The sequence below is a fragment of the Lagopus muta genome, chromosome 18, assembly GCF_023343835.1.
Source record: "Lagopus muta isolate bLagMut1 chromosome 18, bLagMut1 primary, whole genome shotgun sequence".
NCBI classification, from domain to species: domain Eukaryota; kingdom Metazoa; phylum Chordata; class Aves; order Galliformes; family Phasianidae; genus Lagopus; species Lagopus muta.
This window is the reverse complement of record NC_064450.1, coordinates 5,712,266-5,737,265: the sequence shown is the minus strand read 5'-3', so window position 1 is coordinate 5,737,265 and position 25,000 is coordinate 5,712,266. Positions and strand designations below refer to the sequence as shown.

Sequence of the window (25,000 nt, the reverse complement as noted above, 5' to 3'; positions counted from 1 at the left end):
TGGTCTATGGCAGAGGCAGCCGCCTCTGGAGGGCAGCACGAGAGCACAGCTGCGTCCCCCAGATACGATGATGATGATGATTTTCTTTTTTAATTTAAATAGGAGAGCTCCTCTGACATTGTATATTTTCTCGATACGGGTCATTACTGCTGTATTTTTTATCAGTGCTGATTTCCATACAGCTCCCAGCATGTGTGTCAGACATCATCGGGCCGATAATAAAGTTTTTAAAATATCGTACTCCGTTTCCTGCCCGCATCATTCCCTGGCACAGCCGTGGCTGTGGGGCTGCTCTGATTTGGGACCAGAGTTGCATAGGAGAGCTGTGCTCCATCGCCGCTGCGGGGGCTCCACCAACCCAAAGGAAAACGCGGGGTGCCTGGTGGTGGGGAGGTAAATTTTATTGCTCATAAATTACTTCTTTTTTTTTTTTCGTTTTTTTTTTTTTTGTCCTCTCATTAAAAAACAAAACAAAACAATTTCAGGTTACATCTTGCAGGTGCCCATCAAGGCAGGAGGTGCAGTGAAACCCCGGGCTCAGCAGCCTCTCGTATGGGGCTGGAAGAGGACGACACGGGGCTGGTGACAAGGCACACCCCATCCTGACACCCCCTACCCCGGCTGTGAGCCCCCCAGCCCTCCTGAAGGCCCCGAGATGCAGCGGAGCCTTCCCCTGCCCCTTGTTGCCCTGAGGCACGACACAGTGGCTCTCAGAGCGTGGCAGAAGAGTTGGCACCACACGGTGAGACCTGGGGTTGGCACAGCTGCAACCATCCTTGGGGCACATTGGGCAGGGTGCAAGCCCTGCACTGCATTTTGGGGTGCTGTTGGGATGGGCAGAGTTAGGGACAAGGTGGTGGCTTCCCATGCGTGATGCAAGGGTGCCAGAGGACAGCACCTGGAGGTGGGCTGTGGTGGGCAGAATGCTGGGGGTCACAGTGCTGCTCCAGCCCCATAGAAACAGCAGCAATGTGTCCGGGAGCAAAATGCACCCCAGGTGCAGCCAGCATCACTTTGGCCCTGGGTGGGGATGCTCTCCTGCGGGGCACTTTCACAAGCCATGCAAGGGGGCACAGCAGTGCCAGCAGCTGGCTCTAACTGGAAAGCCACTCCACAGCAGAACCCCACCAGCAGTGACCAACGCAGTCAGCTCTCTGCCACCTGGGCTAAACCTACAGTCACAGCAACCCGAGCGGTCCTCTGTGCTCAAACAATTACAAAAGTGCAACACAATGGGAAAGGCAGAACTTCTGAGCACTGCTCCCAGCCGTGCCTCACTGGTGCCAGCTGCATCATGCAGCAGAGATGCAGCTCCTGCTTCAAAAACCCCTTCCCCTTTGGTAGGGCTTGGGGGTGCGAGTATATAGGTGTATATATTTCAGTCTCATGCAGCCCTAGGAATAATGGAAGAGAAGCAGCAGAGCAGGAGGGCTCTGGGGCTGAGCCTGGGAAGGAGCACAGCAGTGCTGGCTATCCCGTGGCACATATCCTCGGAGCCCTCTGCTCCTTGTGTATTTCTTAGCTTATATCCTACAGTAGTACCGTAACACCCCCCCCTATGTACACGGCCGAGGCACTGCAGCAGCCCCGGGAGCAGAGTCCAGCCCTGACCCAGGGCTGCAGCACTGGCACCAGCAACTCCTTTGCTTAAGGGGAGACTGGGGCTCTCCTGCCCGCCCGTTGTCACTGCGTCCCATGAGCAGGGTGTCCCCCGTGCCTTCCTCCCTCCCCTGCAAGCTGCTGCCACTCTGAGAAGCAAACCTGGCTATGGGGCACGAGCTAGGAGCACGGGGTGTCTGACCCGGGGGGGCATCAGGCTGTTGGGCAGCCATCTGACCCCCACCACTGCAAGCAGCGAGCTGGATCTAGAGAAGAGAGGAAATCGGGGCACTAAAGCTTTAGCCTTTGGCTTTTCAAAGCAGCAGGATTAAATAAACTCTGCCTAAAAAGGCGGCTCTGGGAGGCAGCCATGCGCCGGGCGACGAGGAGGCGGCAGTGCCACGCGGCGGCAGCGCTCCCGGCATCAGCTGATGAGCGGCGCCGAGCGGTCGTTCGTCACGGTCGGTTTCAGCTGGACGTTGGCAAAGGGGTTTCTGCAGGGAGAGAGGAGGGCAGAGTTTAGCAGAGGCTCGGGAGTGCAGGTGTGGGGCGATGGGACGACGACACGGCGAGACCCCGCCAGCTCTGGCTGCAGGGATGCTCCGATGGCTGCAGGAGGCTCAGCACACCCCTGAGTACAAGCGGTCCACGTGGAGCTTTCTCCTACCTTGCTTTTCAGCAGGCCTAAAGCTGAGCTCTTCCAAAGGGAAAAAAATTAGGGGTGGGTGCGGGGTGCAAAAGCTGCTCTGGCACCTCCGACGGGGAGAGTCCCGAGGTCAGCCGGTGCTGCAGGGGCGGCTGCGCTGTGCACAAGGCATCGCTCCCTGCACCCGCTGCCATGGGACGTGCTGGGACAAGAGCAGAGAGCACAGCTCCGTGCCAAGCTGCATGGAAGCAGCAAAACGTCCAAGAGGCAGAAAACAGGGAGAGGACGGGCTCCTACTACATGCCCAGCACCATCCTGCAGCCGCCCACACTCGCAGAGCGTTTTCCCTGGCAGGCGGATTGCTGCACACAGCATCTGCCACCACGTCACACGCCCTGCACCACCTCCTGTATGCAAACAGCCCAGCTCTGCTGGCAGCCCCCAGCCCTCCCCAGCAGCTGCACGACCCCTCACCTTTGTGCTATGGCACCTGCATGTCATTGTGGCACCCTCCTGGGGTCCCAGGAGCAAACCATGAGCACAGACGTGGGGTAATAGGCGTTAGGAGCAGCCACGCTATCAGCTGTGCTATCAGCTGCCTCCACCCACAGCAGCACCCACTGCATCCATCAGTAGTGGGGCCAGGGGGTGGGGCTGCAGTCCACCAGGTGCTGCCCCTCACCATTCCTCACATTTGGATGCTTGTTTTTCCTTCCCTCAAAAGATAAATGGCTTTATGCTTAAAAATAGGATAATTAATTTCCCACCTAATTAATGCAGATGCTTAGATCAGTTTTCCCCTTAGGATGCCAAAATAGATTCTTGAGACTGAAAGAGTAGAAAAGGAGGCTTTGATGATTCACCAGGGGCTATTCTTTAACTGTTTTAGTTCTGGCAGGGAAGAGCCATTGGGATGGGAACCCACAGCTCTGCACCACAGCAGAAACAGAGCGGGGCACACAGAGCTCCATCCCAAGATGGGGGGGGGGCAGCTCCAAGACACAGCCCCGGAGCCAGGTGGGGGTTGGCACCCGTGTCTACAAGCAAGAGAAGCTGCTCAAAAAATGTCATTAGCGACCACATGTTGGCTCTGCCCCAGGGACAGCTCTGCAGGGTTCCAGGTGCCACTGGTGACCTACAACCAAAGGTTGGTTATGGGGTCAGAGCAGGGTGGGCAGCAGCAGCGGGCGAGAAGCTGGGACCCCTCTGCAGAAGCTCAACAGCAGCAGCGTCCACAGCACAGCAGCGATGTGCAGAGCTGAGCAGCAGGGCTGGGTGTGCAGGGTCCCACCACCGGGATGGGGACAAGCAGTGACCGAGGGCTCACACAGCATGGGTGCAGGAAGGAGAGCGGAGGCACCGTCTGCCCAGCGTCAGCGCCCAGCACAGAGAGGGGCACGCGGAGAGACCGTCAACTTACTAACTATGGGCAGGGGGCATCTCAAAACCTGGCCACTTCAACATCGGGGCTGCAAGGGAAAGAGAAGGCAGGTTGGAGGACACCGGCATGCCTTGATGGGAACAAATGGTGGTGGTTAATGAGAGGAACCGGGTGGAGGCAGCTGCGGGTAGAGGAAGCAGGAGGGAAAAATAAAGTAAAAATAAAAGAGAGAGGAGGAAAAGTGGGACTGATTGAGTGGTGAGTCCAGCAGCACACCCTGCGAGGAGGAGAAGGAGGCACGTGGCTGTGAGTGGTGCAGACCTGCGGGGAGGAGAGGGCAGGAGAGGAGGGGAAGGGGCGCCTGCTTCCTTCCCAATGCCCCCAGACCAATGCAGCCCCCACAGCCTCGCTGGGAGCCAGGCAGTGGGCACGGGGCACCCCACTGGCATGCAGCACCGAAGGGAGCAGAGATGCAGCACAAAGCAGAGAACAGGGTTAAACAGCTTTAACCCCTTAGCAAAGCTGCTTCAACACAAAACCGGTCCAAGCTGAGCGCAGGCACTGGGCACTGATGGGATGGGAATGGCCCTTGGCATGGAGGGATGGAGAATGGCAACAACAAAAAACAAAAGGGCATGGCAATGCGGGCAGTGATGGCAGCGCACAGCACGGCAGCCGAAAAAGACACCGAGGCCCAGCTCAATGCAATAAATAAAACTTTTATTCAAACAATAACTCGATACAGGGCACGGTTCTCTCTGGCTTTTGTGGTTGGTTTTTTTTTTTTGTTTTTGTTTTTTGTTTTTTTAAAGAAAAAAGGTTTCAGCACTTTACAGTCTCCATCCAAGTTCTGCTAGGGTGGTCGTCTCCCCTCTACCTCCATTCATTCAGTGCGACATACCCTGGGTTAAAAACCTTTAGCAAAATCGTGCTATCGTTGCAGGAGGGTCTCATCACTGTCTGCTCATAGTGTATAAAACAAAACCTGGTCCGTGTGGCTGCGCGCTCTGCCAGCCATCTCCTAACAAACGGGCACGTGAGAGGCCTTAAAAATCACATCCGAAAAAAAGAAAGGAAGCGTGGCCAGCTCCGTGATGCCGGGACGGACCGTGCCCAGCCCCTCGGCCCCCAGCACGAAGGTGAGGTAACGATACCTTGCTACAAAAAATATATATATATTTATAAAACAACGAGGAGGGACCTGCGGGGCCGCCCTTGAGCCCAGCGGAGCAGCAGCCACTCCGGTGCCAGGAGCTCAGCCCCATCCACTTCACTCTGTAGCTGGGTGGAAGTGGATTTGGGGTGCGGGACCCCCGCCGCCCCGCAGCCCAGCGGGCGCTCGGTAACAGTACGTACACCAGGCCATGCATATTGGGTCCATCCTGGGGCATCCTGCCTGCGTCCGCGGCTCGTGTAAAGCCCCAGAGGAGGGATAGTGCATCTCTAACATTCACAAAGTAGTACAAAAAACTGGGTCCCACTAAAAGTGTAAACTGCATCCAAGGCTGCTTCAAAGCGAGCACGGACCGATCGGCAGTTTCTGCTCTGAAAAGGCGTCAGAAACAAGGGCACTGTGAACACCGGGGAGGGGTGGAGAAGCACCATGGTTTCCTTGAAGATCACGAGAGAATTTAAAATCCGAAAGTGGAGAAAGAGAAAAAGGGAAGGGGAAAAAAAAAAGAAAAAAAAAAGGAGGAGAGAGAAGCAGAGTGCTCTTCTGAGCAGCACAGTGCCGCCGTGAGCCTGGTGTCCTCACACCGTTGATACCAGACTGCTGCTGCCGCTGTGGAACAAAGCAGAGGAGGCTGCCCCAGTGCTGCTTCACTCATTGCCCGCGTGTTTATCCCGTGCACGGCCCTGACCAGGGACAGGGGTCCCCAGCACCTGGGGATGGGGCTTCTGCAGGGGGAGAAGGGAGCAGGGGAACCCCAAGAGCTCAGCCCAAGAGGTGGCTGCAGAGACATGGGGCTCCTTGGAGAGGCACTGACCCCATGGGATGTGAGGTTGGGTGCAGTTGGGGCTGGCCCTGGGACCTGCCTTCTGTGAGACACACTGGGTCCCATTCTGCTCCAAGATCTCCACGTGGCCAAATCCCAGGCCAGCAGGCACAGCCCCCCTCCCCAGGGACCCCACACCACAGCTTCACCCAGAGCGCGCACCGACAACGCTTTTGTGTTAGGCGACGGGAAGGTGAAGGCTTACCTGCTCACAGACCTCGTCCCATAGTCATCGAGACCCTACAGGAGGAGGAGAGGAAGCACAGTGAGACATGGGCTGCGCCCCTTCCGAGGGCTCTGGAGCGTCACAAGGACTGACCAAAGTGCATCGGCACCAGGGGATGCTTGGGCAAGAACCGATGCATTTGGAGATGGAAGGGAGGGGATGGAGATGGTTTGAACAGGATTCAGACAGCAGGGGTAGAGTTGCACATTCTCTTTGGAACAGAACTTGGTCTGGATAAGGGGAAGCAAGTGCTGAACCTGGCTTGCTCTGCCCAGCCCCAGACTTTTGAGATGCGAGACACTCGGAAAGGGGTCAGAAGTCTGAGGTACATCAGTGAAATGCTCTGTGGAAGGGGTTTGCGGCATCAACTCCCACCAGAAAACATGTGGTTTCTGTGGGACCATTTTCTCCTTCAGTGCTCAGTGGTGGCTTGCAGGGCAGCACTGGAACCGGTCAATGTCCCAGGGTCCCCCACAGCCCCCAGCATTCTAGGGACAGCCACTGGTGTCCAGCAGCACCTGTGTCCCTGGAACCACACAGCCAAGAGAAAACGTTCCCTGTGAGCAGCTCATTTCTGGTGGGAGACACTGCCATGGAGTCAGCAAGTGTTGCCCATTGGGGGCTCACAGTGCCGCTTTGTGCCATGGCCCCTCATGCCTTGCCCACTGCACCCAGGAAAGCCAAGCTGACCTTCCCCCCTTCATCCCCTTCTCTCCCACTGCTTTTCCCCTCTTCCCCGACCCTTTCTCTGTCAGGAGAGATGCTCGGAAGGGGCTGAGACTGGGCCAGGCATGAGGGCAGCCAGACAAAACCAAGCAACTGCAGGTCCCAATGGCAACATTGCGTGCGCTCGGACTTACAGCTGTCGACCTAGCGTAAGGCTTGTAGTGGGCGGGTGGTGGTTGGCAGAGGCCACTGGAATAGTCTTTAATTGCACAACCATAGGGCATAAGGTAGTCCTATAAACAATGAACACACCCTGTTGGAGAGGAGCTCCCAGCCACTGGCATGTGGTTTGCACCACGCTCACACCAAGAGCACACTTCAACACGTTTCTTTCTGCTTTAAAAACACAGATGGGACACTGCTCCAGGACAGACCAAAGCTCTGAGACTCATTCAAGCACCTCCCATTTTAAAACATCCCCTAGTTCAGCAAAGCCCCATCAGTGATCATGGCAGCACGGCTCACCTGGGAGAAGGCGGGCACAGCCACGCTGTACGGCCTCTGCTTGAAGGTGTTGACGTTCTGAGATGGGAAGGCTTGTGAGGACATGCCGTAGTCGGGCGGTGGGATGGCAATGTCATCTTTGTCGAGCAGGTTGCCTGTGCTGCTGCTCTTCCCCTGTTGCAGGCTGGGGAGGGGATAGCAGGGCTGTCAGCAGTAGCCAGCACCACACAGCACCAGGAAGGGAGGCAAGATGCATACAGCCCTCCCCAGAGCGTCCCTCCTGTGGTGTCTTCTGTCCCCATCTGTATCCACCATCTCCATCCCCACCACCCCAAACAAGGCACTGGAAGCAGTTGAGCTCCAGAACGCCCCAGGGAGCATGGAGCTGCAGCACAGGTGTCACCAGCACCAAATGCTGCTCCCCACCGCACCAAAGGACATTCTTTGGTGTCCCAACCAAAGAAGACGTTCCTTGGCATTTATGCACACTGTCCCACAGGGACTTCACAAAGGGTTGCTACAAACTCCATTCTTTTCCATGCCTCTTGTCTAGGGGAAAGCAGAAAGTTCCCATCCCAAGGCAGCAACTCTACTCTTGGGAGAAACACAGGGTCCCCACCCTGCAAAGCCCCAAGATGTGCCAACACTCGGTGCTCCTACCTCGCATGGACCCGCTCACTGCCATCATTGTCAAGGACACGTGTGTAGGAGAAAGGAAACCAGCCCCTCCTGCAAGACAAAGGCAGGGCATCAGCTGATGGGGTACTGATGAAGGAGAAGGCTGAACCGAGCTCCCTGGAGCCAGCCCCGAGGGCAGCAGCACTCACAGTTTTGTTTTCTCGCTCTCTCCGTAGTGCCACCCATCCCTGGCCTCCGGCACCAGCAGTGTGATGAGGTCTCCCTCCTTGAAGCTCAGGAGGGTGCTGTTATCCCCGGCAGCATGAGAGAAAATGGCCTGCACCCTCGTCCTGCCGTTCCTCTCGAGCCCTGCAGCCATGGAGCTGGAGCGTGGCAGTGTCTTGTTTTCAGCTGGCAGGAGACAATGACAGCAACGGCTCAGTCCTTCATCTCTTCAGAACCCAGAACTCCAGCTCCTTTATTCTGACCCCATAAAGCCCTTGTGTCTGGTTCACCCCCCTGATGCTCTGCACAGCAGCCGTTCACTCCCCAGGAACTATGCACATCACTCACCACCCTGCAGCATCCCCTGTGCCCACCTTCACCTTTGGCATCCAAGTGTCCTACACTGTCTTGCAGTCTCATGTGTTGACTCTTTCCCAAATATCCCCTCTTCTTCTCCCACTCTGGAAGGTTTTGCCCCAATCCCACTGCATGAGGCAGCAGCACCCTCATCCTTCAGCACTGTGCAGACACACGGAAGCCCAGGCAGAATGCAGCCCCTGTTCTTGGCACCACCCAACAGCCACAAAGGAGCAGCCACGCTGCGCATCCTCCTTCCTATTCCTCAACATTTTCCTCCTGGAAATCCTATCTGTGGGCCCAGAAATTGGTTCTACTCATTCCCTAACACCACTCTGCCACCGGGCACCAGGAAACCTCACCTGAGGCGTAGCTGTTTTTCGGGGTCACGTTTTTGCGAACGGGAAGCGTGTTCGAATAAGAGTCGCTCAGCTGCTTCTGAGGCTGGGGAGGAGATAAAGATTTGGGCTGTGCTGGCTTCACCTCAGACCAGTGGTTGTAATCGTCACTGTCTGGGCCCGAGACTCCATTCACCGCTGGCATGGCCTCCTGCATGCGCTATGGAGAGAGGAGGGGAGGGAGGGGAAGATGGGGACGGCTCCATTAGGGCACCTAGCGAGCTCTGGGGATGGGCACGCAGCGCCTGCGGGGTTCAGCTTCCTCCTGACACACTGCTGCAAGCTGCCTTACACCCACCAAACCCCTCCTGAGCTCTACTGCTCAGTTGTCACCCCCAGCATTGGACAGGAGTTCCTTTACTATGGGTACTTCTACCATGCAAGGTTGCTCCATGCACCTTTGCAACACACCTTGGCCTCCGGCATTGGGCAGGAGACCCTTTTCTGAGAGTAATTCCATCACACAATGTTGCTCTGTGCACTTCTGCAGGGTGCCTCAGCCCCCAGCACTGGCCAGGACACCCATATTTAAGAGCAATTCCACCATGCAAGATTGCTCTGTGCACTTCTGCAGGGTGCATCTGCCTCCAGCGCCAGGCAAGAGATTCTTCCCTAAGGGCACTTCCATCATGCAAGGTTCCTCCATGCACTTTTATGGGGTGCCTTGGTCCCACCTTACCAATGCCAGCCCCAAGGCCAGGTGAGTGCAACCCCCAGCTGCCCACCACCCCACCCAAGCCCCCCAGAGCCACAACCCTGGGGTGTCCAACCCCATGCGCCCACATGTGACAAAGGCAACTTGCTGAGGACAACGGTGACGCTGGCCTGGGCTCATCCCTCCAGCTTTGCTCAGAAGGGCAGGACAACTTCCACCACCAAGATACTTACTCCAACAAAAGGTGCCAGCTCCGGGGGAACAGGGAGAGGTTTGGCACCAGGAATGGGGTCAGAGATGATGAGGTTGGACTTGGATGTAGACAGAGGGCTAGGCATGATGGTGCCATTGCTGCTAGCAGCCATCTGCTGCATCAGCTGGATGGCACGGTCCGGGATCTTGTTGGGATCAGAGCATGACTGCTGCCACAGCGGGAGCTTCTGTGTCAGCATCTCCTTCCCCTGCAAGGAGGGAATGCAGCATGAGGGCACAGGGATGGGCAGCACACAAGCCTGCAGGAGTTTCAGCAAGAAAGGACCATATGTGGGCACAACACACTGGATGGGCTCCTTTACGTATGGCACGAGCAAAGGAAGACCTGGGGACCCACTGCTTCCAGGCTCTGCTAGCAGCAAAACCAGGAAGAGTGACAAAAGAGGGAAGAGAAAGGGAAAATCTCTCACAGCCCCACTCCTGACACACGGCTCACGCAGGCTGCAGAGATGCACCACTCTCCCCCTCCCAGTAAAATCACCATAAAACTGCAGATCAGGATTCCCAGTGACACTCCAACGTCACAAGCTGCAGTGACCGCAGCGGGGGCACGTTCATGTGACAGATGCCTGTGACACCTTCACTGCACACAGAGACAGGAGGATCACACTCGTGCTGTGCACTGTGACACAGGTTCAGGGATGAGCTTCTGTTTGGGGCCGCTTGACCCCAGCAGCCTCCACCACCCACAGCCAGCACGCTGCTCCTGGCTACGGCAAGAGGACCGAGCTGACCTCAGCCAGCTAATGCAGCCATGGCAACTGAGAGCATCCCATCACACAGCCCCACAGGAGCAGATGTCCCAATCCCACCCCTCCAGGTCACCCCTCAGCCAAACAGTGTTCAGTCCCACATACAGCACACTTGGAGCAGAGCTGAGGTGCAGTGGCACTGCACTCCTGCAGGTGCTCTCATGGGAACACAACCCAAAAAAAACCAACCCTCCCACACCCTGCACAGATGCCCCAAAGGTTTCTATTGCCCACCTACCACACACCTCATCACCCACCACCAGCCACTGTGCCCATGCACATTGTTTGCAGCCCATGCACAGCACTCAGTGCTGACACTGCACCACCACCCACCCGCTCAGCCCCTCTCTCTGCAAACTGCAGCAAGAGCAGGAGCAGCACCATGCCATGGCCACAGCTGCACTGCAGGTGCCACCACCCGTCTTGGGGGGGGGATTTTTCCCCTTTGAAGTAAGCATATGCTGGTGACTGATTCAGCCCCACAGCACAGCACGAGGATGGCGCTGACTAAGCCCAATTCTTCCCGTTGCTCCTCGGTGCCAAGCGCGGCAGTGACAGATGGGTGCCACAAGTGCTGGGGGGTGGCAGGGAACATGCAGGAGGGGAGCACGAGGCTGCTGGGAGCTGTGTGCACGTAGCCTGCCTATGGGCTCTGCTCCAGCCCTGTGCAGCCCAGGGGGTGGCCCCCAGCCCCTGTAACCAGGCTCGGAAGTGGACAGTGGGCTGGAGCAGATGCTATTAGGTTTGATTCCTTCCTTTGCTATGGACAAGGGCTGATTCGGGTGGGAAGGGGCCCTCTGGCAGCTCTGCAGGAACTTTGATCAGAGCAAGAACATCACCTGCTTTGCATTTCTTCTACCTTTACAAACCAGGAGGAGCTGATGAATGAACATCTGGAGGAGCCCCCAAACCACAGTGACCAGGCACATGGTGAACATAATGCATGCAGGTGAATACAGCTCTGCACACTCACCACTACCTCTCACCTGTGCAAGTGAAACTGCATCAGGAGAAGGCAGACAGCAACAGCACATCCATTAGGGTGACCGTGCCCCAAAACCCTCCTGGCCAAGAGCTGCCCATGGCAGCCTCCAGCACACCTTCCTGCAGCACCACTGCATCACTGCCCTCCCAGCACCTGCAGCTCCCAACTGCTGGGCTCTGCACAACCCACAGCTTGCACTCAGCCTGCTCCCCGCTGCTGCAAGCTCCCCAGGCACACAGCAGCCCCTTCTCACCTTAGCATGGTAGGTGATTGCACTCTTGGCCACAGCACACTGCTTCTCCACCAGAAAACAGAACCGCCGCCTCTCCTCGGTCAGAGCTGTCTTATAGCCATCGGAGACGTAATTCTCCAGCTCACCTTGCTTGTTGCTGATGGCCTCGATGTACTGGAGGGGAAGAAGGAGCAGACAGGTGACCGTGATGCCCGCTGTGCCCCACAAGCACCCGCAACCGTTAGCAGGGGAGATGCTTGTGGGTGGGAGTAGCAGCAGAGCCAGCTCGGGGGATGCCCACGGGGGCTCCTCAGCACAGGACATGTACACATGTGCCTGCACGTCCCCTCCAACCCACCTGCATTCATCAGAACCCCACGCAGAGCTGCTGACTCAGCGCGCGGGCTGAGCCGTACTGTGCAGCCGCCCTCTCACCAAACGGGCACTGGAGGCTGTCCGGGCCCTCCCCCACCACAATGCTGGCAGCAGCCCCCGCTCATCTCCTCTCCCACACCCCCAGGACAGCAATGCACATAGAACATGTGGGGCTGGGGCAGTGCTGCTGGGTGCCATAGCCCATAGGAGTGTGCACACAGCATCCCCCCCCCCCACGCCCAGCACTGAGCTTTCTGCTGCAAGCAGCCATTCCTCGATGCCGGCCCCAGCAGGGCCCCTGCCAGCACCGGGCTGGGATGCTGCAGACGCAGCAAAAGGAGGCTCTGCTGCTGGCACAGCTCCTGCTCCACCTACATGGCTTCTGCCAGCTTGACTGCTTGGCTGTGCCCGCACACACTCTGCCAGCAGGAGTGGGGCATGTTTGGTGTGGAGCAGAAAACAGCACATGGAGCAGACCCATGCGGTGCAAGCGTGGCACAGAGCTTCAGAACAGCACAGCGACCGCATCCACCAGTGCACATGAGAAGCTCCCATCTCCTAAACAGCCCCTTCCTCCTCCCCTCCCCTCGCTCTGCCCCCAGCTCCTCTGCAAGGAGCAGCCAGCACCAAACCCCATGAGGAGCATTGCACAGCCCCAGCATCAGGACACGTCCTGCACCAAGTGGGGACACATTGCTGCCATTGCCTCTTCCCAGGACACCAGCACCAGAAAGCTCTAAGCAGCCTGGGCACTGCTGAACTTGCTCCAGGAGCCTCCCTGAGACAGGAACCGAACTGGAAATTCAGGGCCCAAAGCAGCTTTGCTGCTTTCTTCATGTTTATTGGTTATTTTTAGCGTGCTACAGTATTTATTAGCAGACACACAAAATGGAGCAAACCTCAACAAAGCAGCGAGATTAAGTGATGTCCCAGACATCAAAGAGGGCACAGAGCAGAACTGCAGTCCCCGCCGCCCCACGCAGCACCCCAACAAGGGGGGACCCTGCAGGAGGAGGCTGGCACCTGGCTGCTGTGGGGCAGCCCCACAGCACCAACAGAGCTGAAGGATGGGTAAAGATCCCACCTGTAGCCACAAGCATCACTCCTAGGACAAATTTCTTCCTCCCAGCTCAGAATATCTAGACATAAGAATTGCAGTACCACAGGTGTCTGCGCATCCCCCAAGTGAAGCTTCAGGGAGAGCTGGACTGGGGACGTGGAGGCGGGCACAGCCTGGGGGTGGCACAGGCAGAGCAGGAACAGCAGCTCCCGTGTGGGCAGAGGTGCGCTGAGCACTGTGCCCTCCACCCCCACCAGTGCCAGCCTGGGGTGCAGAGCCCAGAGGTGTGCACATGGCAGCAGGGATGCTCCAGCCCAGGGGTGCAGCAGCAGGACAGAGCTTGGCACCTTCAGCTCAGCAGTTTAATACATGGGCATGGGAAGGAACACAGGAGGGCCATGCAGTGTGCTGCCAGCCAGGCAGGTAAGCTTCTCCCAGCAATGGGAGACTTCCAGTTTTAATGACTACAACATGCAAAGCCTTATTTACATCCCCGATTCCAATCTTGCTTTGCAGCTATACTCTTAATTACTTCGCTAACGAAGGGCTTGCCTTAACGGCTGCGACCAGTTAGAACACGTCCATTTGCAAGCAGTCTGTGCACTAAATTTAGTGCTTTGTGCACTGCGTGGAGATGAGCACAGCGTGCCATGGGTTTGTTCTTTGTACACGGGATTACCCCACAAAATGGTGAGCACTGCCTCACACACCGGCCAGCTCTCATTTTGGGATTCACTCCAATGGCAGTGCTGTGTCCCACTGGGGTGACACCTGTGCTGCACACGGGCACCACTGGGTGCCATCACCTCACGGACAGAGCTTCAAATTCTCATTTTAAGCATCATCTAAACAAAAATCTCACCTCACAGGGGAAAGCCCCCCCCCCCCCCACTCCATGGGGGCACCCAACCAGGCGGTGCTGGCGGTATGGAGCTCAGTGCAGGCGCCTCTGGCAGCTCCAAGAAGCTTTTCTGGGTTTCTAGGTTGGAGAAACCTCAGATAACCCCCCCTTCCCCCGCTCCTGAGTGCATCACCTCGCTGTCACCGGAGCTGCTGACCCAATTAGCACAGCGGCACATGGTGGGGCTGGAGCCCATCTCAGGGTGCTCCCCAAGGGGAGCAGCACTGCAGGGTGGGGTGGGGGCACAGCTGCTGCTTGGGGGCACAAGGAGCCCCGTGGTGGCACAGCTCAGGGATGCACAGCAGGGCACAGCACCATTCAGCATAGCTGGGGATGCTCCATTCAGAAAGCCTCTCTGAATCACTCCAGAGCAGCCAGCTAGCACAGGTGGAGCAGCGCTATCATTACTGAACTTCACCCAAGTCCCTAATAACAACACAGGTGCACTGAAACAAAAAGAAATCAGTTCAAACCGTTCTACCCAAGAACACAAGAACTAGTTAGGGATGTAAGCCAAGGACAATGCTAATCACCCAGCACTGAGCTCTGCTGCAGAAATCACCGTGACAGGTCCTTGTCAGCAATCGGGTGCATCTGCCAGCACAGCAGAATGGGCTGAGAGGGGGACCTGTGCAGACAAGAGGGGAGCAAACACAAGGAGCACTCTGCACATCCCCAGAAGACCACCGGAGGCACAGCCACAAACTTGAGCCAGATGCAGAGCAGGGAGGGGTCTGCGACCCTGTGCTGCTCCCAAAACTGAGCTCCTGTCTGGGATGAGGTGAGATGGAACTGGCAGCACTCAGCAGTGGGAGATGGGGGTGAGGAAGCTGGCGTGCCGGGCTGATGGGGCAGGAGGCACTGCATGGAAGGAGTGACCGCTGTGAGGAGAGGGGATCTATTTAAGGAACCACAAGGGAGAATAATTAGAAAGTAATGGGATAAAATAAGACAGAAGCTAGGCTGATTAACCAGGAAAGAGCTTCTAAGCTGTCAAATAGTCTCAAGGAAGAGCAGCTCCAAGCCTACAGCACAGGGTCAGAGGTGAGACCAGCAGCTCCCTGGCTCTCAGGAAAAGGTCTTCTCATCTCCAGAAGCTGCTCCTTGCATGGAGGTTACACTCCTTGCCTTGGGTTTTATGCTGAATTTTTTACCTCTTTAGCAGGTTTTGAGAACAAGCCTTACCAAGGGATACATCCTGCATCCAACTCTAGAAGAGCCAGTGCCTGAGCCACATCCCAAAGCCCCCACATCTCCTCCACAGAGCCCTGCAAGAAACAGCCCCCCCAAGCATGCAGGCACCTGGTGTATCTCCTCCCCATCTCCATCCCATCGTGGTCACCCCAGGTGAGCTGTGCCCAGCAGGTCCTGCCACCAGAGCCCAACAGCTGCCCTCTCCCCATCACTGAAACACGCTGCCTTCCCCCCTTACTCGGCCATCTCACATCTGCTCTGCAGGGCAGTGCTTCATCCTATTCCTGCATGCTTTATGTAACACCACGTACACAGCTCCGTGCAGGAACTCGCTCCTGCAGCACAGTGCTTCCTGCAGCCAGCCCTCAGCCACGCAAATGTCCCCTCAACCTGGGGACAGCTCAGGGCAGCCACTCCATGTTGGGATCTGGTGCGAAGATGTGCGTTACATGGGCTGAGTCCTGCCTTCCAAAAGGGCCACAAGGCACCCTGGCCACAGAAAGAGAGGCTTTAGGCTTCATTTCTTTATCAAAATCAATCCACTCGGTTGAGCTTATTTGCAGCAGCTGCTGTGGGAGTTACAGGAACAGCCCCAGGAAGCAGCACTCAGGCAGCAGGGATGGATGTGACAGCCCAGCATGGAGCACAGCCCCAGCCCATGGCTGTGACACCGCATTTGGACACAGCACCACCAGGGCTCAAAGCACAAGGAAAAGGGGTAAGGCATCTGCAGCCTTTTGTATGCTTTTACATAATTCCTCCCCGTTTGACTTTCACATCAGCCCTCGTAACCTGGTTGTGCACATTCCCCATCAGCCCGTGCTTCTTGACCCATCGCTAAAATTACTTCTCCCCAGTGGGAAGAGAAAATGAGGTTTCAATTACCAAAGTTTCTAAAAAACCCCCGGGCTATTTGGCACAGCAGTGTTTAATGCTTACACCGCTCCCACGGGAGCACACGGGGACAGCAGCAGGGACTGTTCCTGCACTGACCACAGCCACCTCCAACTCAGCCCCACAGGAAAGTCCCACTGCCCACGGCACCAATGGATGGACAGCTTGAGCCCACACCGCTGCTGCCTCATTCAGTCGAGGTCTGAAACCCTAAAACCTCAGCAACCACGGAACAGAGAAGGCAGATTGAGGCAGCACCGCAGCCCAAATTTCCCTTCCCCTGTGCAACAGCTCTGGACTAATTCATCAGAAATCAAACACTGGCGTTATTGCCACCTTCAGCAGCACAGCTCTTAACCACTGCACCTCTGCTGACAAACCCCGCAGCAGCCAAACTGTGCTGTGAGCTGCTATAAGCAATCAGTCTTTATGGAAAGCCACACTGTGCTTTCATCCTGCAAAGCCCCTCCTCACCCACCAGACCCCACAGCATCCAAGCTCTCACTGTGCACTGCTGTGCATGCAGCAGCACCAAGCAACCCCCAGCTCTGCAACCCCAAAACAACAGGTGTGCAACACCCACCCTTACTTCTGCCTTACACATGGGGAAACCTGCACTGAAGAGACACAGGGAAGACAACCCAGGCTGTCCCAGCAGGCTCAGACCAATCCCATGCTGTGGTATGAACTGTGGTCACCCTGTGAGCATGGAGGAGGCAGATAGGAGCAATTTGCTTCCCACAGCATTAAGCACAGAGATGATGACAGAGCATCAGATTCCTGGCTGCTGAGTGCTACAGTGCCTTAAGTGGATGAGTCTTCAAAGAAAGAGTATGATTTTATTGCTTTATTGAATGGGATGAGTTATGTCGGCACTGGGATGCATCTGCCAACAGCAGCTTTCCCATGACAGAACCAAACCATCACCCTGCCTCCAACCCACCCTCACTGCCCAGAGAAAGGTTTTACAGAGCAAGAATCCCACTGAGACACGAGCTGCTCCTCCAGCATCGAGGGAGGACTCTGATCTGAGACTGGGGAACAAAGCCAGCAGTTGAGCAGTTTCATTGCTCTTTAAGCTTAAAAGCCATCATAAGGCTTTTTTGCCGAGATAAGCACTTCCTAAATACTTACTGCTGAAAGATTAAAGGAATGAAAGCCTGATCCTGTTTCCCTCTTTGCCCACAGATGATGTGCTATCAGAACTACCCCTAATGATGCTGCTTCGTGGTGGGAGCACCAAACCATCGCTGCTCCTCCTGGCTGCAGTGGGTTCCTTCCTTTCTCCAATAGGTGGTAGGAATGCCAGCAACACAGCAGCCCTGGGGACCCCACAGGAGTCAGGAGGCCCCAGCAGCACTGCCCATCCCTACCAGTAGCTCTTGCAGGGGAGGGGACCCCTCTCCAGGTGCTGATGCCATGCATTTCCTCCCACAGAGCCGCCTTGCTGCTCCACAGGTCTGCTCTCAGCAGAGATCAGGAGCAACAGATTGCAGAGACATCAGTACTCCAAAGTGGTTTCAGCTGCTCAGCTTTCAGGGAAGTGCCAGCCTGCACGCGGGACACCTCAGTCACACTGCAGCAACACCTCCTGAAGATGCTCCAATTTAACTGTGCACAAGCAGCTCAGTACAGACACAGGAGCTGGGAGGCTGCAAATGAAATGAGCTCAGCTCAGAGCACTTCAGCTCAGCACAGGGGCTGCGCTCAGCCTGGATGGCTGAACTGCTTTTTTCTCCTTCTGTGATTATCCTGATTCATGCTACCGAGGGAACAACCAATCTCCCAGATTTTAGTGCAATTAACAGCATCACTTTCCGAGCTATCTGCATTATTTACTGCATTCCTGTGCACAGCCCCAGCGGTGCTTAGGTTCCCTTTGGCAGGGCTGTGCTATCAGCCCATCAGCTACCAGTTGCAACAAAATCTGGTCCCCAACATAACAACTATTCTCTCAGACAGCAGCACGCGATTTCCAGCTTTGGGGTTAAACTTCCTCTTTTCCTCAACGATGACAGTGCTGTGCTGCAGCGCTTGCAGCCAGAGCAGCTCTGCAGAGAGATGCACCAACCTCTTGCTAAAGCCTGCCATGCTGAGACAGCTCTGAGACCAACTCAAATCAAAGCCCACACACTGATCCGTGCCAGGGGTGCATCACAACACCGCACCGCAGCCCCTCACCATGCCAGGGGATGCATCCATGGATGCTCAGCTACCCCGCTCTTCAGCCTGCCAGCAGCCAAAGCTGTGCAGAGGGCTCTGAGCCCCCAGCCCTGAGCAGCACAGGCACAGCCCCATCAGCACACAGCAGCCCACGCCGCAGTCACGCAGCCATGATTCACTTGCCAGCCTCCTCCTGCACGCGCTCGCCACCGGGCGGGCTGGGGGAAGGGCCGCCCGTCAGAAGGCACTGAAAATATTTAAGCAAAACACCATCCAGAGGGAGATGGATCTGGCACAACAGAAACTAATGATCTTTTTGGGTTCATTCATTAAGGAGGAGGGGAAGGAAAAAAAAAAAGCAACAAAAAACCCAATAACCCAACAAACCACCAGCTGTGGTGGATCCAGCAGCGTTAGTCACCAGCAGAAGCTCAGCTTGGGCACGGCCACATCCCCATGTCATCCCAGTGGCTGCTCCTACAGCCCCAGCACACAGCTGGAAGGGTGATGGGCACTGCCCTCCCCCAGCCCTGCTCCTACCTGCAGCTCCTTGTCTGAGTACTTCTGGGGGTTTTTGCTTCCTTGGCTCTTCTTCCGCAGCTTCTTCAGCTCAGCCTGGCACTTGTCAAGCGAGTCGCCCTTGTTCCTTTGCTCTGTTTGGTATTTCTTCAGTGCAGCCTGGGGGTGAGAGGGGGAGGCTCAGAGCAGCCCGAGGGGGGTGATGTGGAACCCCCAGCCCTGGGAGCAAACAGGGGTTGGGAGACCACATTCCAAATGGTGACACGTCTGATGACCCAGGGACATGGCCAGGGGCTGAATTGGGACACTTACGCTCAGGTAGCGCGAGTCCAGCTCCACCTTCTGCTCCAGCTGTGTCAGAAGCTCATTGTGGAAGGACTTCAGCTGCAAGAAGAGAGCAAACACAGGTTCTGACATCTGCCACCCAGAGCATTACTGAGCACTGCCCAGAATCCCTGTGATGGGAACCAGGGCTGCACAGAGCTGATGCCAGGAGGGCAGTGGGGCTGGGGCTGAGCAGGTAAAGGGGATGCTGCCAGCAGCACAGGATGGACAGGTGCTCAGAGACGGACCTGGTCGCAACACCAGCAGCTTGTGAGGGGCTGGGTGCCCTGGCCGAGCCCTCACCAATTCCAGAGATCTGATCTGAGGGCTCAGAGGGGTTCTTTCTGCCCAGGCTGAGCACCACAGCACCAATATGAGCTCACCATTTCCTCCAGCTGGTTCTGGATCTGCCTGTGGACTTCAGCCATCTGGAAGAGCACGTCTCCTGGAAAGACAAGGCAAGAGGAGGGGGCTTCAGGCATGGAGCTGGGGGCGCTCAGACAGCAGGGAGGGATCCGTCCAGCTTTGGTGGCTGTGAGCACACCATGGAACGGGGCAGCCATGCTGCAGGGGAAGGGCCGTCCCAGCAGAGGGATCCCAGCTCTGCTTCCACTCTTCCTTCAATTCTTCTTTTCCAATACAAGGCCTTCAAGTCTTGTTCCCACTCAGCTTTCCCCAGACAGGAAGAGCCACATCCTGCCCCAAAGCCCCGCCATAGACGGAGCCAGGCAGCCCCACAGAGCCGCTCTGCAGGAGCTGTGCCAGCCTCAGACCCACGGCACCATCAGCCCCAGCCCACACCACGTCACCCTGCTCCCATCCCCATGGGACCACGCAAACGGGCTGCGCTCCAATAGCGAGCAATTAGGAACACTCTGGTCCAACGTGCTTTAGCCCACGGCTGAAGCAATTTGTACTTTGCACCCGCACAGCACGTCTCAAAACTCTGCAAACATTAAAATCTGACCCCTTTGTTCTGGGCAATTGCCAGCCCCTGTGCTTTGAAAGGGGGAAAATCTCAAAGGGCTGAGGGCACTGGGACAGGCACAGGGTGGCACAGGGCAGGGAGCAGAGCAGCGGTGCACAAAGTGAGGTTGGCCAGCAGCTCTGCTCCCACACCAGCCCAGCTCTCCGCAGCTGGAGACACACCGTTAACTTTTATGGCTGCTTTGCAAGATGCTGAGCAAAGCAAAGCAAAGCAAAGCAGTGCCGAGGTGCAGCGGCCGCAGTAGCTCCACACATTGGCACTGAAAAGCTCCACGCATGAATGGGAAGGCTTGGGCCAAAGGTTACCCCGACAAGAGTGCAGGAAATTGCTCTCCGGTTGGGCTGCGACTGCTCAATCCTAGGAAATGCACAAATTCCCACTACCAGGAGGGCAAGAAAAGTGACGTAATGCTGTAGCTCGGCTGAGATTCCTTTTTCTCCAAGAGTATACGGGCACAAAGGTGGCTTCCCTATATTCCCAAAGCTCACACTGTGCTCTCTCCCATTCCCATCAGACCAAATCCAGCAGCAGAAGCAGCCAGGCCAGGGCTCTGCCAGCAATGCTGTGCATGGAACACATGCAGGGAAGGGATGAGATGCTCAGAAATAATACACACAGCCCCACATCAGCACCATGCAGCTCTACCCCTGTGCTCCCCACCCAGCTCCCAGCAGCAGCGAGGTGGAGGAGCACCTCCCAGGACACCGATAGCCATCTCTGCTGATACTTTCTCCTCCACCATCCCCTCTGGCTGTTATCACAGCTGAATGTGGGGAGTTTCAGCCCCGGCTGGATGCCGTTCCACATCAAATGGGCAGGGCAGAGCCATCCCTTGCGCTGCATGTCTGACTGCCCTATGTGCATGTGCTCCAATGGGGTCAGTGTTGCTGCTTTTCCAGCTTGGGTGCTGGGTGGGAGCATCCTGAGCCCACACAGCTCCTCCAGCACAGGGCTGAGCGTGACACTGCAGGGACACCGAGGAGCAGCCCTGGAATGTCTGCGTGGGGAGCACAGAGCACAGGAAGGCTGCAGGCTGCCCGCCCAGCATCAGGTCACACTGACTTCCTCTGAGGTTCCTCCCGCACTGGGAGCCTTAAGAAATTTCACTCTGGGTTTCCCATTGCAGCCTCCAGAGCTGGGAGCCCACACAGGGTGGTGGATTGAAGCTCAAGTCTCCAAATTGCAGCAATGTCACACACCTCCAACAGCCCGACAGCCTCACGCTACGTACTGTGAAAAGGCTGCAGACCTCGTTAGGCATTAACATCTCACCCTGAAACCACCTGGACTGACACAGCTCAGCAGCAAGGGGAGAAGTTAAAATGTGACTCAGAGATATCACAGCCCTTGTGAAGCCAAAATATTGCACGCCCTGGCTGATGGTAGGATCAGCAGCACGGGGAGGTGCACGGCACTCACAGGGGGCTCCCCCCAGCTCCCTCCCACACTGCTGGCACTGTGCTGGGGCTGCTTGGAACCAACACACTCAACGATCCCTGCCGCAAACAGTGCGGGTCACATTGGGAATTAGATAGAGGGCGAGCACCATCTTTGCCCCGTGCCAAAACACACATGCTCTAAGCCAAGAAAGCAAAGCAAAGCGCGAAAGCTGAGGTCAGAAACAAAGAGCCACGGGGTGGGCAGGAGGGCAGCGCCAGGGCCGTGCCTGCTCTGCAGGGAGGCACACACACAGGCTGGGAGCTGCTATTTGCGTCGGCGTGACTCACAGTATCATGCTGGGAGAATATAGGGACCATTGTGGGCCCTTCCCCAACCGCACCCAGCGAGCAACGGCGAAACAGGTTGTTCCACATCACTGAGATTGCAATTGGGCACCACGCGCAGAGCCAGCTGCCCGGCAGAAGGCAGAGCTGCAGGAACCGGCTGCTCCTGAGCCCGTGGCTCTGAACCCTCGAGCTAGAGAAGGGCCAGCTTTAAGGAAATATCAAATAATGCAAAGTTGCACAGGAGCACCGGTGCCGGGCATCACTTCCTTGCTCCACAAAGCACACGGCCCCGCTCCACACCGGCACCGAGCACTCAGAGCTCAAAGCCAAAGAGCACAGTGCCAAGCTTTGCTGCTCTTCCCCACTGCACCCAGCTTCACCCTCTGCTTTGCGGAGGGGAACAGGAGAAGCAACAGGATCGAGAAGCGAAGCAACCAAGCAGGCGAGGAAGAGCATTAGCTCATAATGAGAAAAAGCAGCAGGCAGCACAAGGCAGGTTGTTTGGGCAGCTGCCTCCTAAGCTGTGCAGTGGACAGGAAAGCTCCAACAGTTATTTTCTGGGGGGAAAAGCACCAATTTGTGCGCAGGGTGAAGTCCCATCTGCTCCCCACGCGCTGCGTCCTGACCTGCCCTGTGATGCACAGCCCAGCACAGCCTGGCTGCGATCAGATGGCACTGCTCAGGGTTTGGCTCAGCCACATTTAGGACAGAAGCGCGCCGCTGAGGACTTCTGCAATCCTATTTCCTCCCTGAAACCAACAGATCGGGATTCAAGCTCACGGGGCACAATCCCAAACGAGCCCTCGAGTCCCTGAGGAAAGCACTTCATGGCTGAGCCCTCATTCAGACACAAAGGGTCCTGGATGCAACTTCCTATCAGCTCAGATGTGAAACTGCAAAGCAACATGGAGGGAGGAGATTCACGCAAGCACTTGGGAGGGGGGGAGGGAGAGAACAACACGGGTACAGGGAAACAATCAGCTCTGCATTTCCTCTTCAAAAAGGTTCCATTTATTTATCACAGCCGAAAGGATCATGCAGGATTTGTTGATGTTATATCAGCAGCTCATCAGCATTACAATGATCAGTTCTGTTCCCAGCCTCTGTTCCAGCCCAGCTTGGCAAAGCTTTCCACTTTTTTTTTTTTTATTGAGACAAAGTAAGGAGAGGAAAAAAAAAAAAAGCCATTGCTTCCCCAGCCCGCCTGGCTGAGCACAGGGCACTGAGCACAGGCACGTTTCCAGCCGCGTGCAGCATGGGGGTACAGTGCCCACCAACAGGACCTCTGCTGGCACGATGGTGACCTTTGGCATTTGCAGGATCTCTATCTGCATCTCTGCTGCTGCAGGAAACTCCTACCCAAAACGGCTGCAAATCCAATTAGTGGATTAATGCATCTCCCCTGAGGATTCAGCGCAGCACAAAGCCTCCTAACCACGCCAAGGCCACCAGGAGTCAGGTGGGACCGCAGCACTGAGTCCCAAAAGTGCTCGAGCCTTTGGGACAGAGCTGGGCTCTGCCCTGAGCTCAGAGTCCCTCCTCAGGCAGGGCATACCCAGAAGACAGTGGCCCGGCACCAACACACACTTTGAAAGCCACATAGAGCTCCTTTGCAGCTGTGCCCCATTGACACCAAGCTGCCTTGGGCACCAGCTGAGGGGACCTTGGTAAAAAACCAGCCCCCAAAACAGTCCTTCCCTGGCCCTGGAGGAGCTTGCTGCAGGTGCATTCAGCCCCCAGCACAACTCAGCACCACCCACAGAAGCTGCATTTGGAGCAGTACCCAGCTCCTGGAAAGATCCCAGATTGAGCCCAGAGCAAATCTTGCCTGATCAGGCACAGCATTAACTCACTCCATCTTCTCACCCTCCCAAAAACCACCTCTCAGCCAAGCTGTGCACACCCAAAAGGAACTGCAGGCTTGGATCTAACCCTCCAAGTCCCAGAGCTGGATGGGACCAGAGCCAGACAGGTGGGTCACATCCATCCCAGCGACTCAGCTGATGGCAATGCCAAGAACAGCCTGGCCCTGACCATCCACCAGGCTCAGCTCCTCAAGGTGCAAAATCCAGGGCAGAGCGAGGCACAGCACGCCGGGAGCTGCAACTTGCACCACCACCTTGGGTGCAAACAGGAAAATCAGACTCTGAACACCCCAAACCTCAGTGGTGGGGCTGGCAGGGCTGTGCCCACCCCACCCGACGCCTGCACCCAGCACAGAGCCGATTACAGCTCAGGTGCTTCATTACTGCTGGGTTTCCCGTTGCTGCACCAGATTATCCTGTCTCAGCACAGCTGCTAAAATCTGGTGGAGAATTTGTGAGCTATGTGAAGCACTAAGCAGGCGGGGAGCGCAGAGCTAAGCTGGGGGCAGCAGTCTGGTGGGCAGAGGCTGAACGCTTGCAGCAAGGTGAGCGTGCAGCATCGCTGCAGCCCAAGGAACGGGCAAATACAGCCAGCACCGTGCAGCACGAGGCAGCAGGACCCTGCACCAGACACCCAGCATGTCTGCAGACAGGGATCACCGAGTGGTTTCCCAGCACCCAGATTAGGAGCTAAGCTCCTCTGAGCTGCATGTGCTATTGAGGCATGGAACTGAGCGCGGAGCCGGGGTGGGTTTGGGACATAGGTGGACTTTTCCCCACCATTTTTAGGCACAGGATCTGCACTGTTTTTATGTTCAATTGATGACTTGGCTCAGAAATAGCATCAAAAAATAAGCACAGGAGAGAAAAGGGGAATAAGTCTCAGATCCTTGTCCTTGGAGGCCAGAAGCTGCAGCCCCAGCAGCACCCCCACCTGCTGCAGCTGTGGGACACAACCCAGACCCAGCTCCTTTCCAGCACTATCAGCCCTCACTGATTAGCTCAAGGTGTGCCCAGAAAGAGCAGTACCTCTGCTGCTGCAGGCAGCACAGCCCCATCTGAGGCATTTTGCAGCCCATTGGGACAGGGTGGTGTCCTGTTATCAACTCCACAAATGTTATCTCCACTTTCTTCCTCATGGAGCAGCTGCCACCATAAACACCAGCAAAGATCAGCACAGCAGGATGGCTGAGAGCTGCTGCAGGGCAAACAGGAGCTGCCCCGTGCCAAACCCCAGCGCTGCACGCAGGGAACAGTCCTGCACAGCCCTCCTATGGGCAGAGGGTTTGTGGCCCAGCTCCCACCTGCACAGCCCACAGCCCCCCCCACATTTCCACTTCCAGTGTGACCACAGAGCTGCAGAGCGAGCTGGGAGCACAGAGCTGATGCAGGGAGGGGAAGCATGAGCACGGGGAAAGCAGCTCCCTGAAGAGTAACTGGAAGAGGGAATGCAGGTGCAGAACATCAGGACTCACG

General features: G+C 56.4%; 1 protein-coding gene across 8 annotated transcripts in view; it reads right to left on the bottom strand.

The window, feature by feature from the left end:
- Positions 1-435: 435 nt before the first annotated feature.
- Positions 436-25,000, bottom strand: part of BAIAP2 (BAR/IMD domain containing adaptor protein 2) — a 32,498-nt gene continuing 7,933 nt past the window's right edge. Inside the window, exons 4-15 of one of the 8 annotated variants that reach the window (XM_048964791.1) lie at positions 19,328-19,389; positions 18,933-19,004; positions 18,642-18,779; positions 11,536-11,688; positions 9,506-9,733; positions 8,582-8,777; positions 7,847-8,048; positions 7,680-7,748; positions 7,041-7,203; positions 6,710-6,808; positions 5,829-5,863; positions 436-2,093 (exon numbers count right to left, since the gene is read on the bottom strand). In XM_048964791.1, the coding sequence (XP_048820748.1) occupies positions 2,024-2,093; positions 5,829-5,863; positions 6,710-6,808; positions 7,041-7,203; positions 7,680-7,748; positions 7,847-8,048; positions 8,582-8,777; positions 9,506-9,733; positions 11,536-11,688; positions 18,642-18,779; positions 18,933-19,004; positions 19,328-19,389 (1,487 nt within the window). In that variant the 3' untranslated portion in view covers positions 436-2,023. Of the gene's footprint in view, positions 2,094-2,771; positions 3,381-3,665; positions 3,715-4,325; positions 5,410-5,828; positions 5,864-6,709; positions 6,809-7,040; positions 7,204-7,679; positions 7,749-7,846; positions 8,049-8,581; positions 8,778-9,505; positions 9,734-11,535; positions 11,689-18,641; positions 18,780-18,932; positions 19,005-19,327; positions 19,390-25,000 lie in introns of those variants that run through there. The other 7 variants (XM_048964788.1, XM_048964789.1, XM_048964786.1 and 4 more) reach the window with 7 other exon arrangements.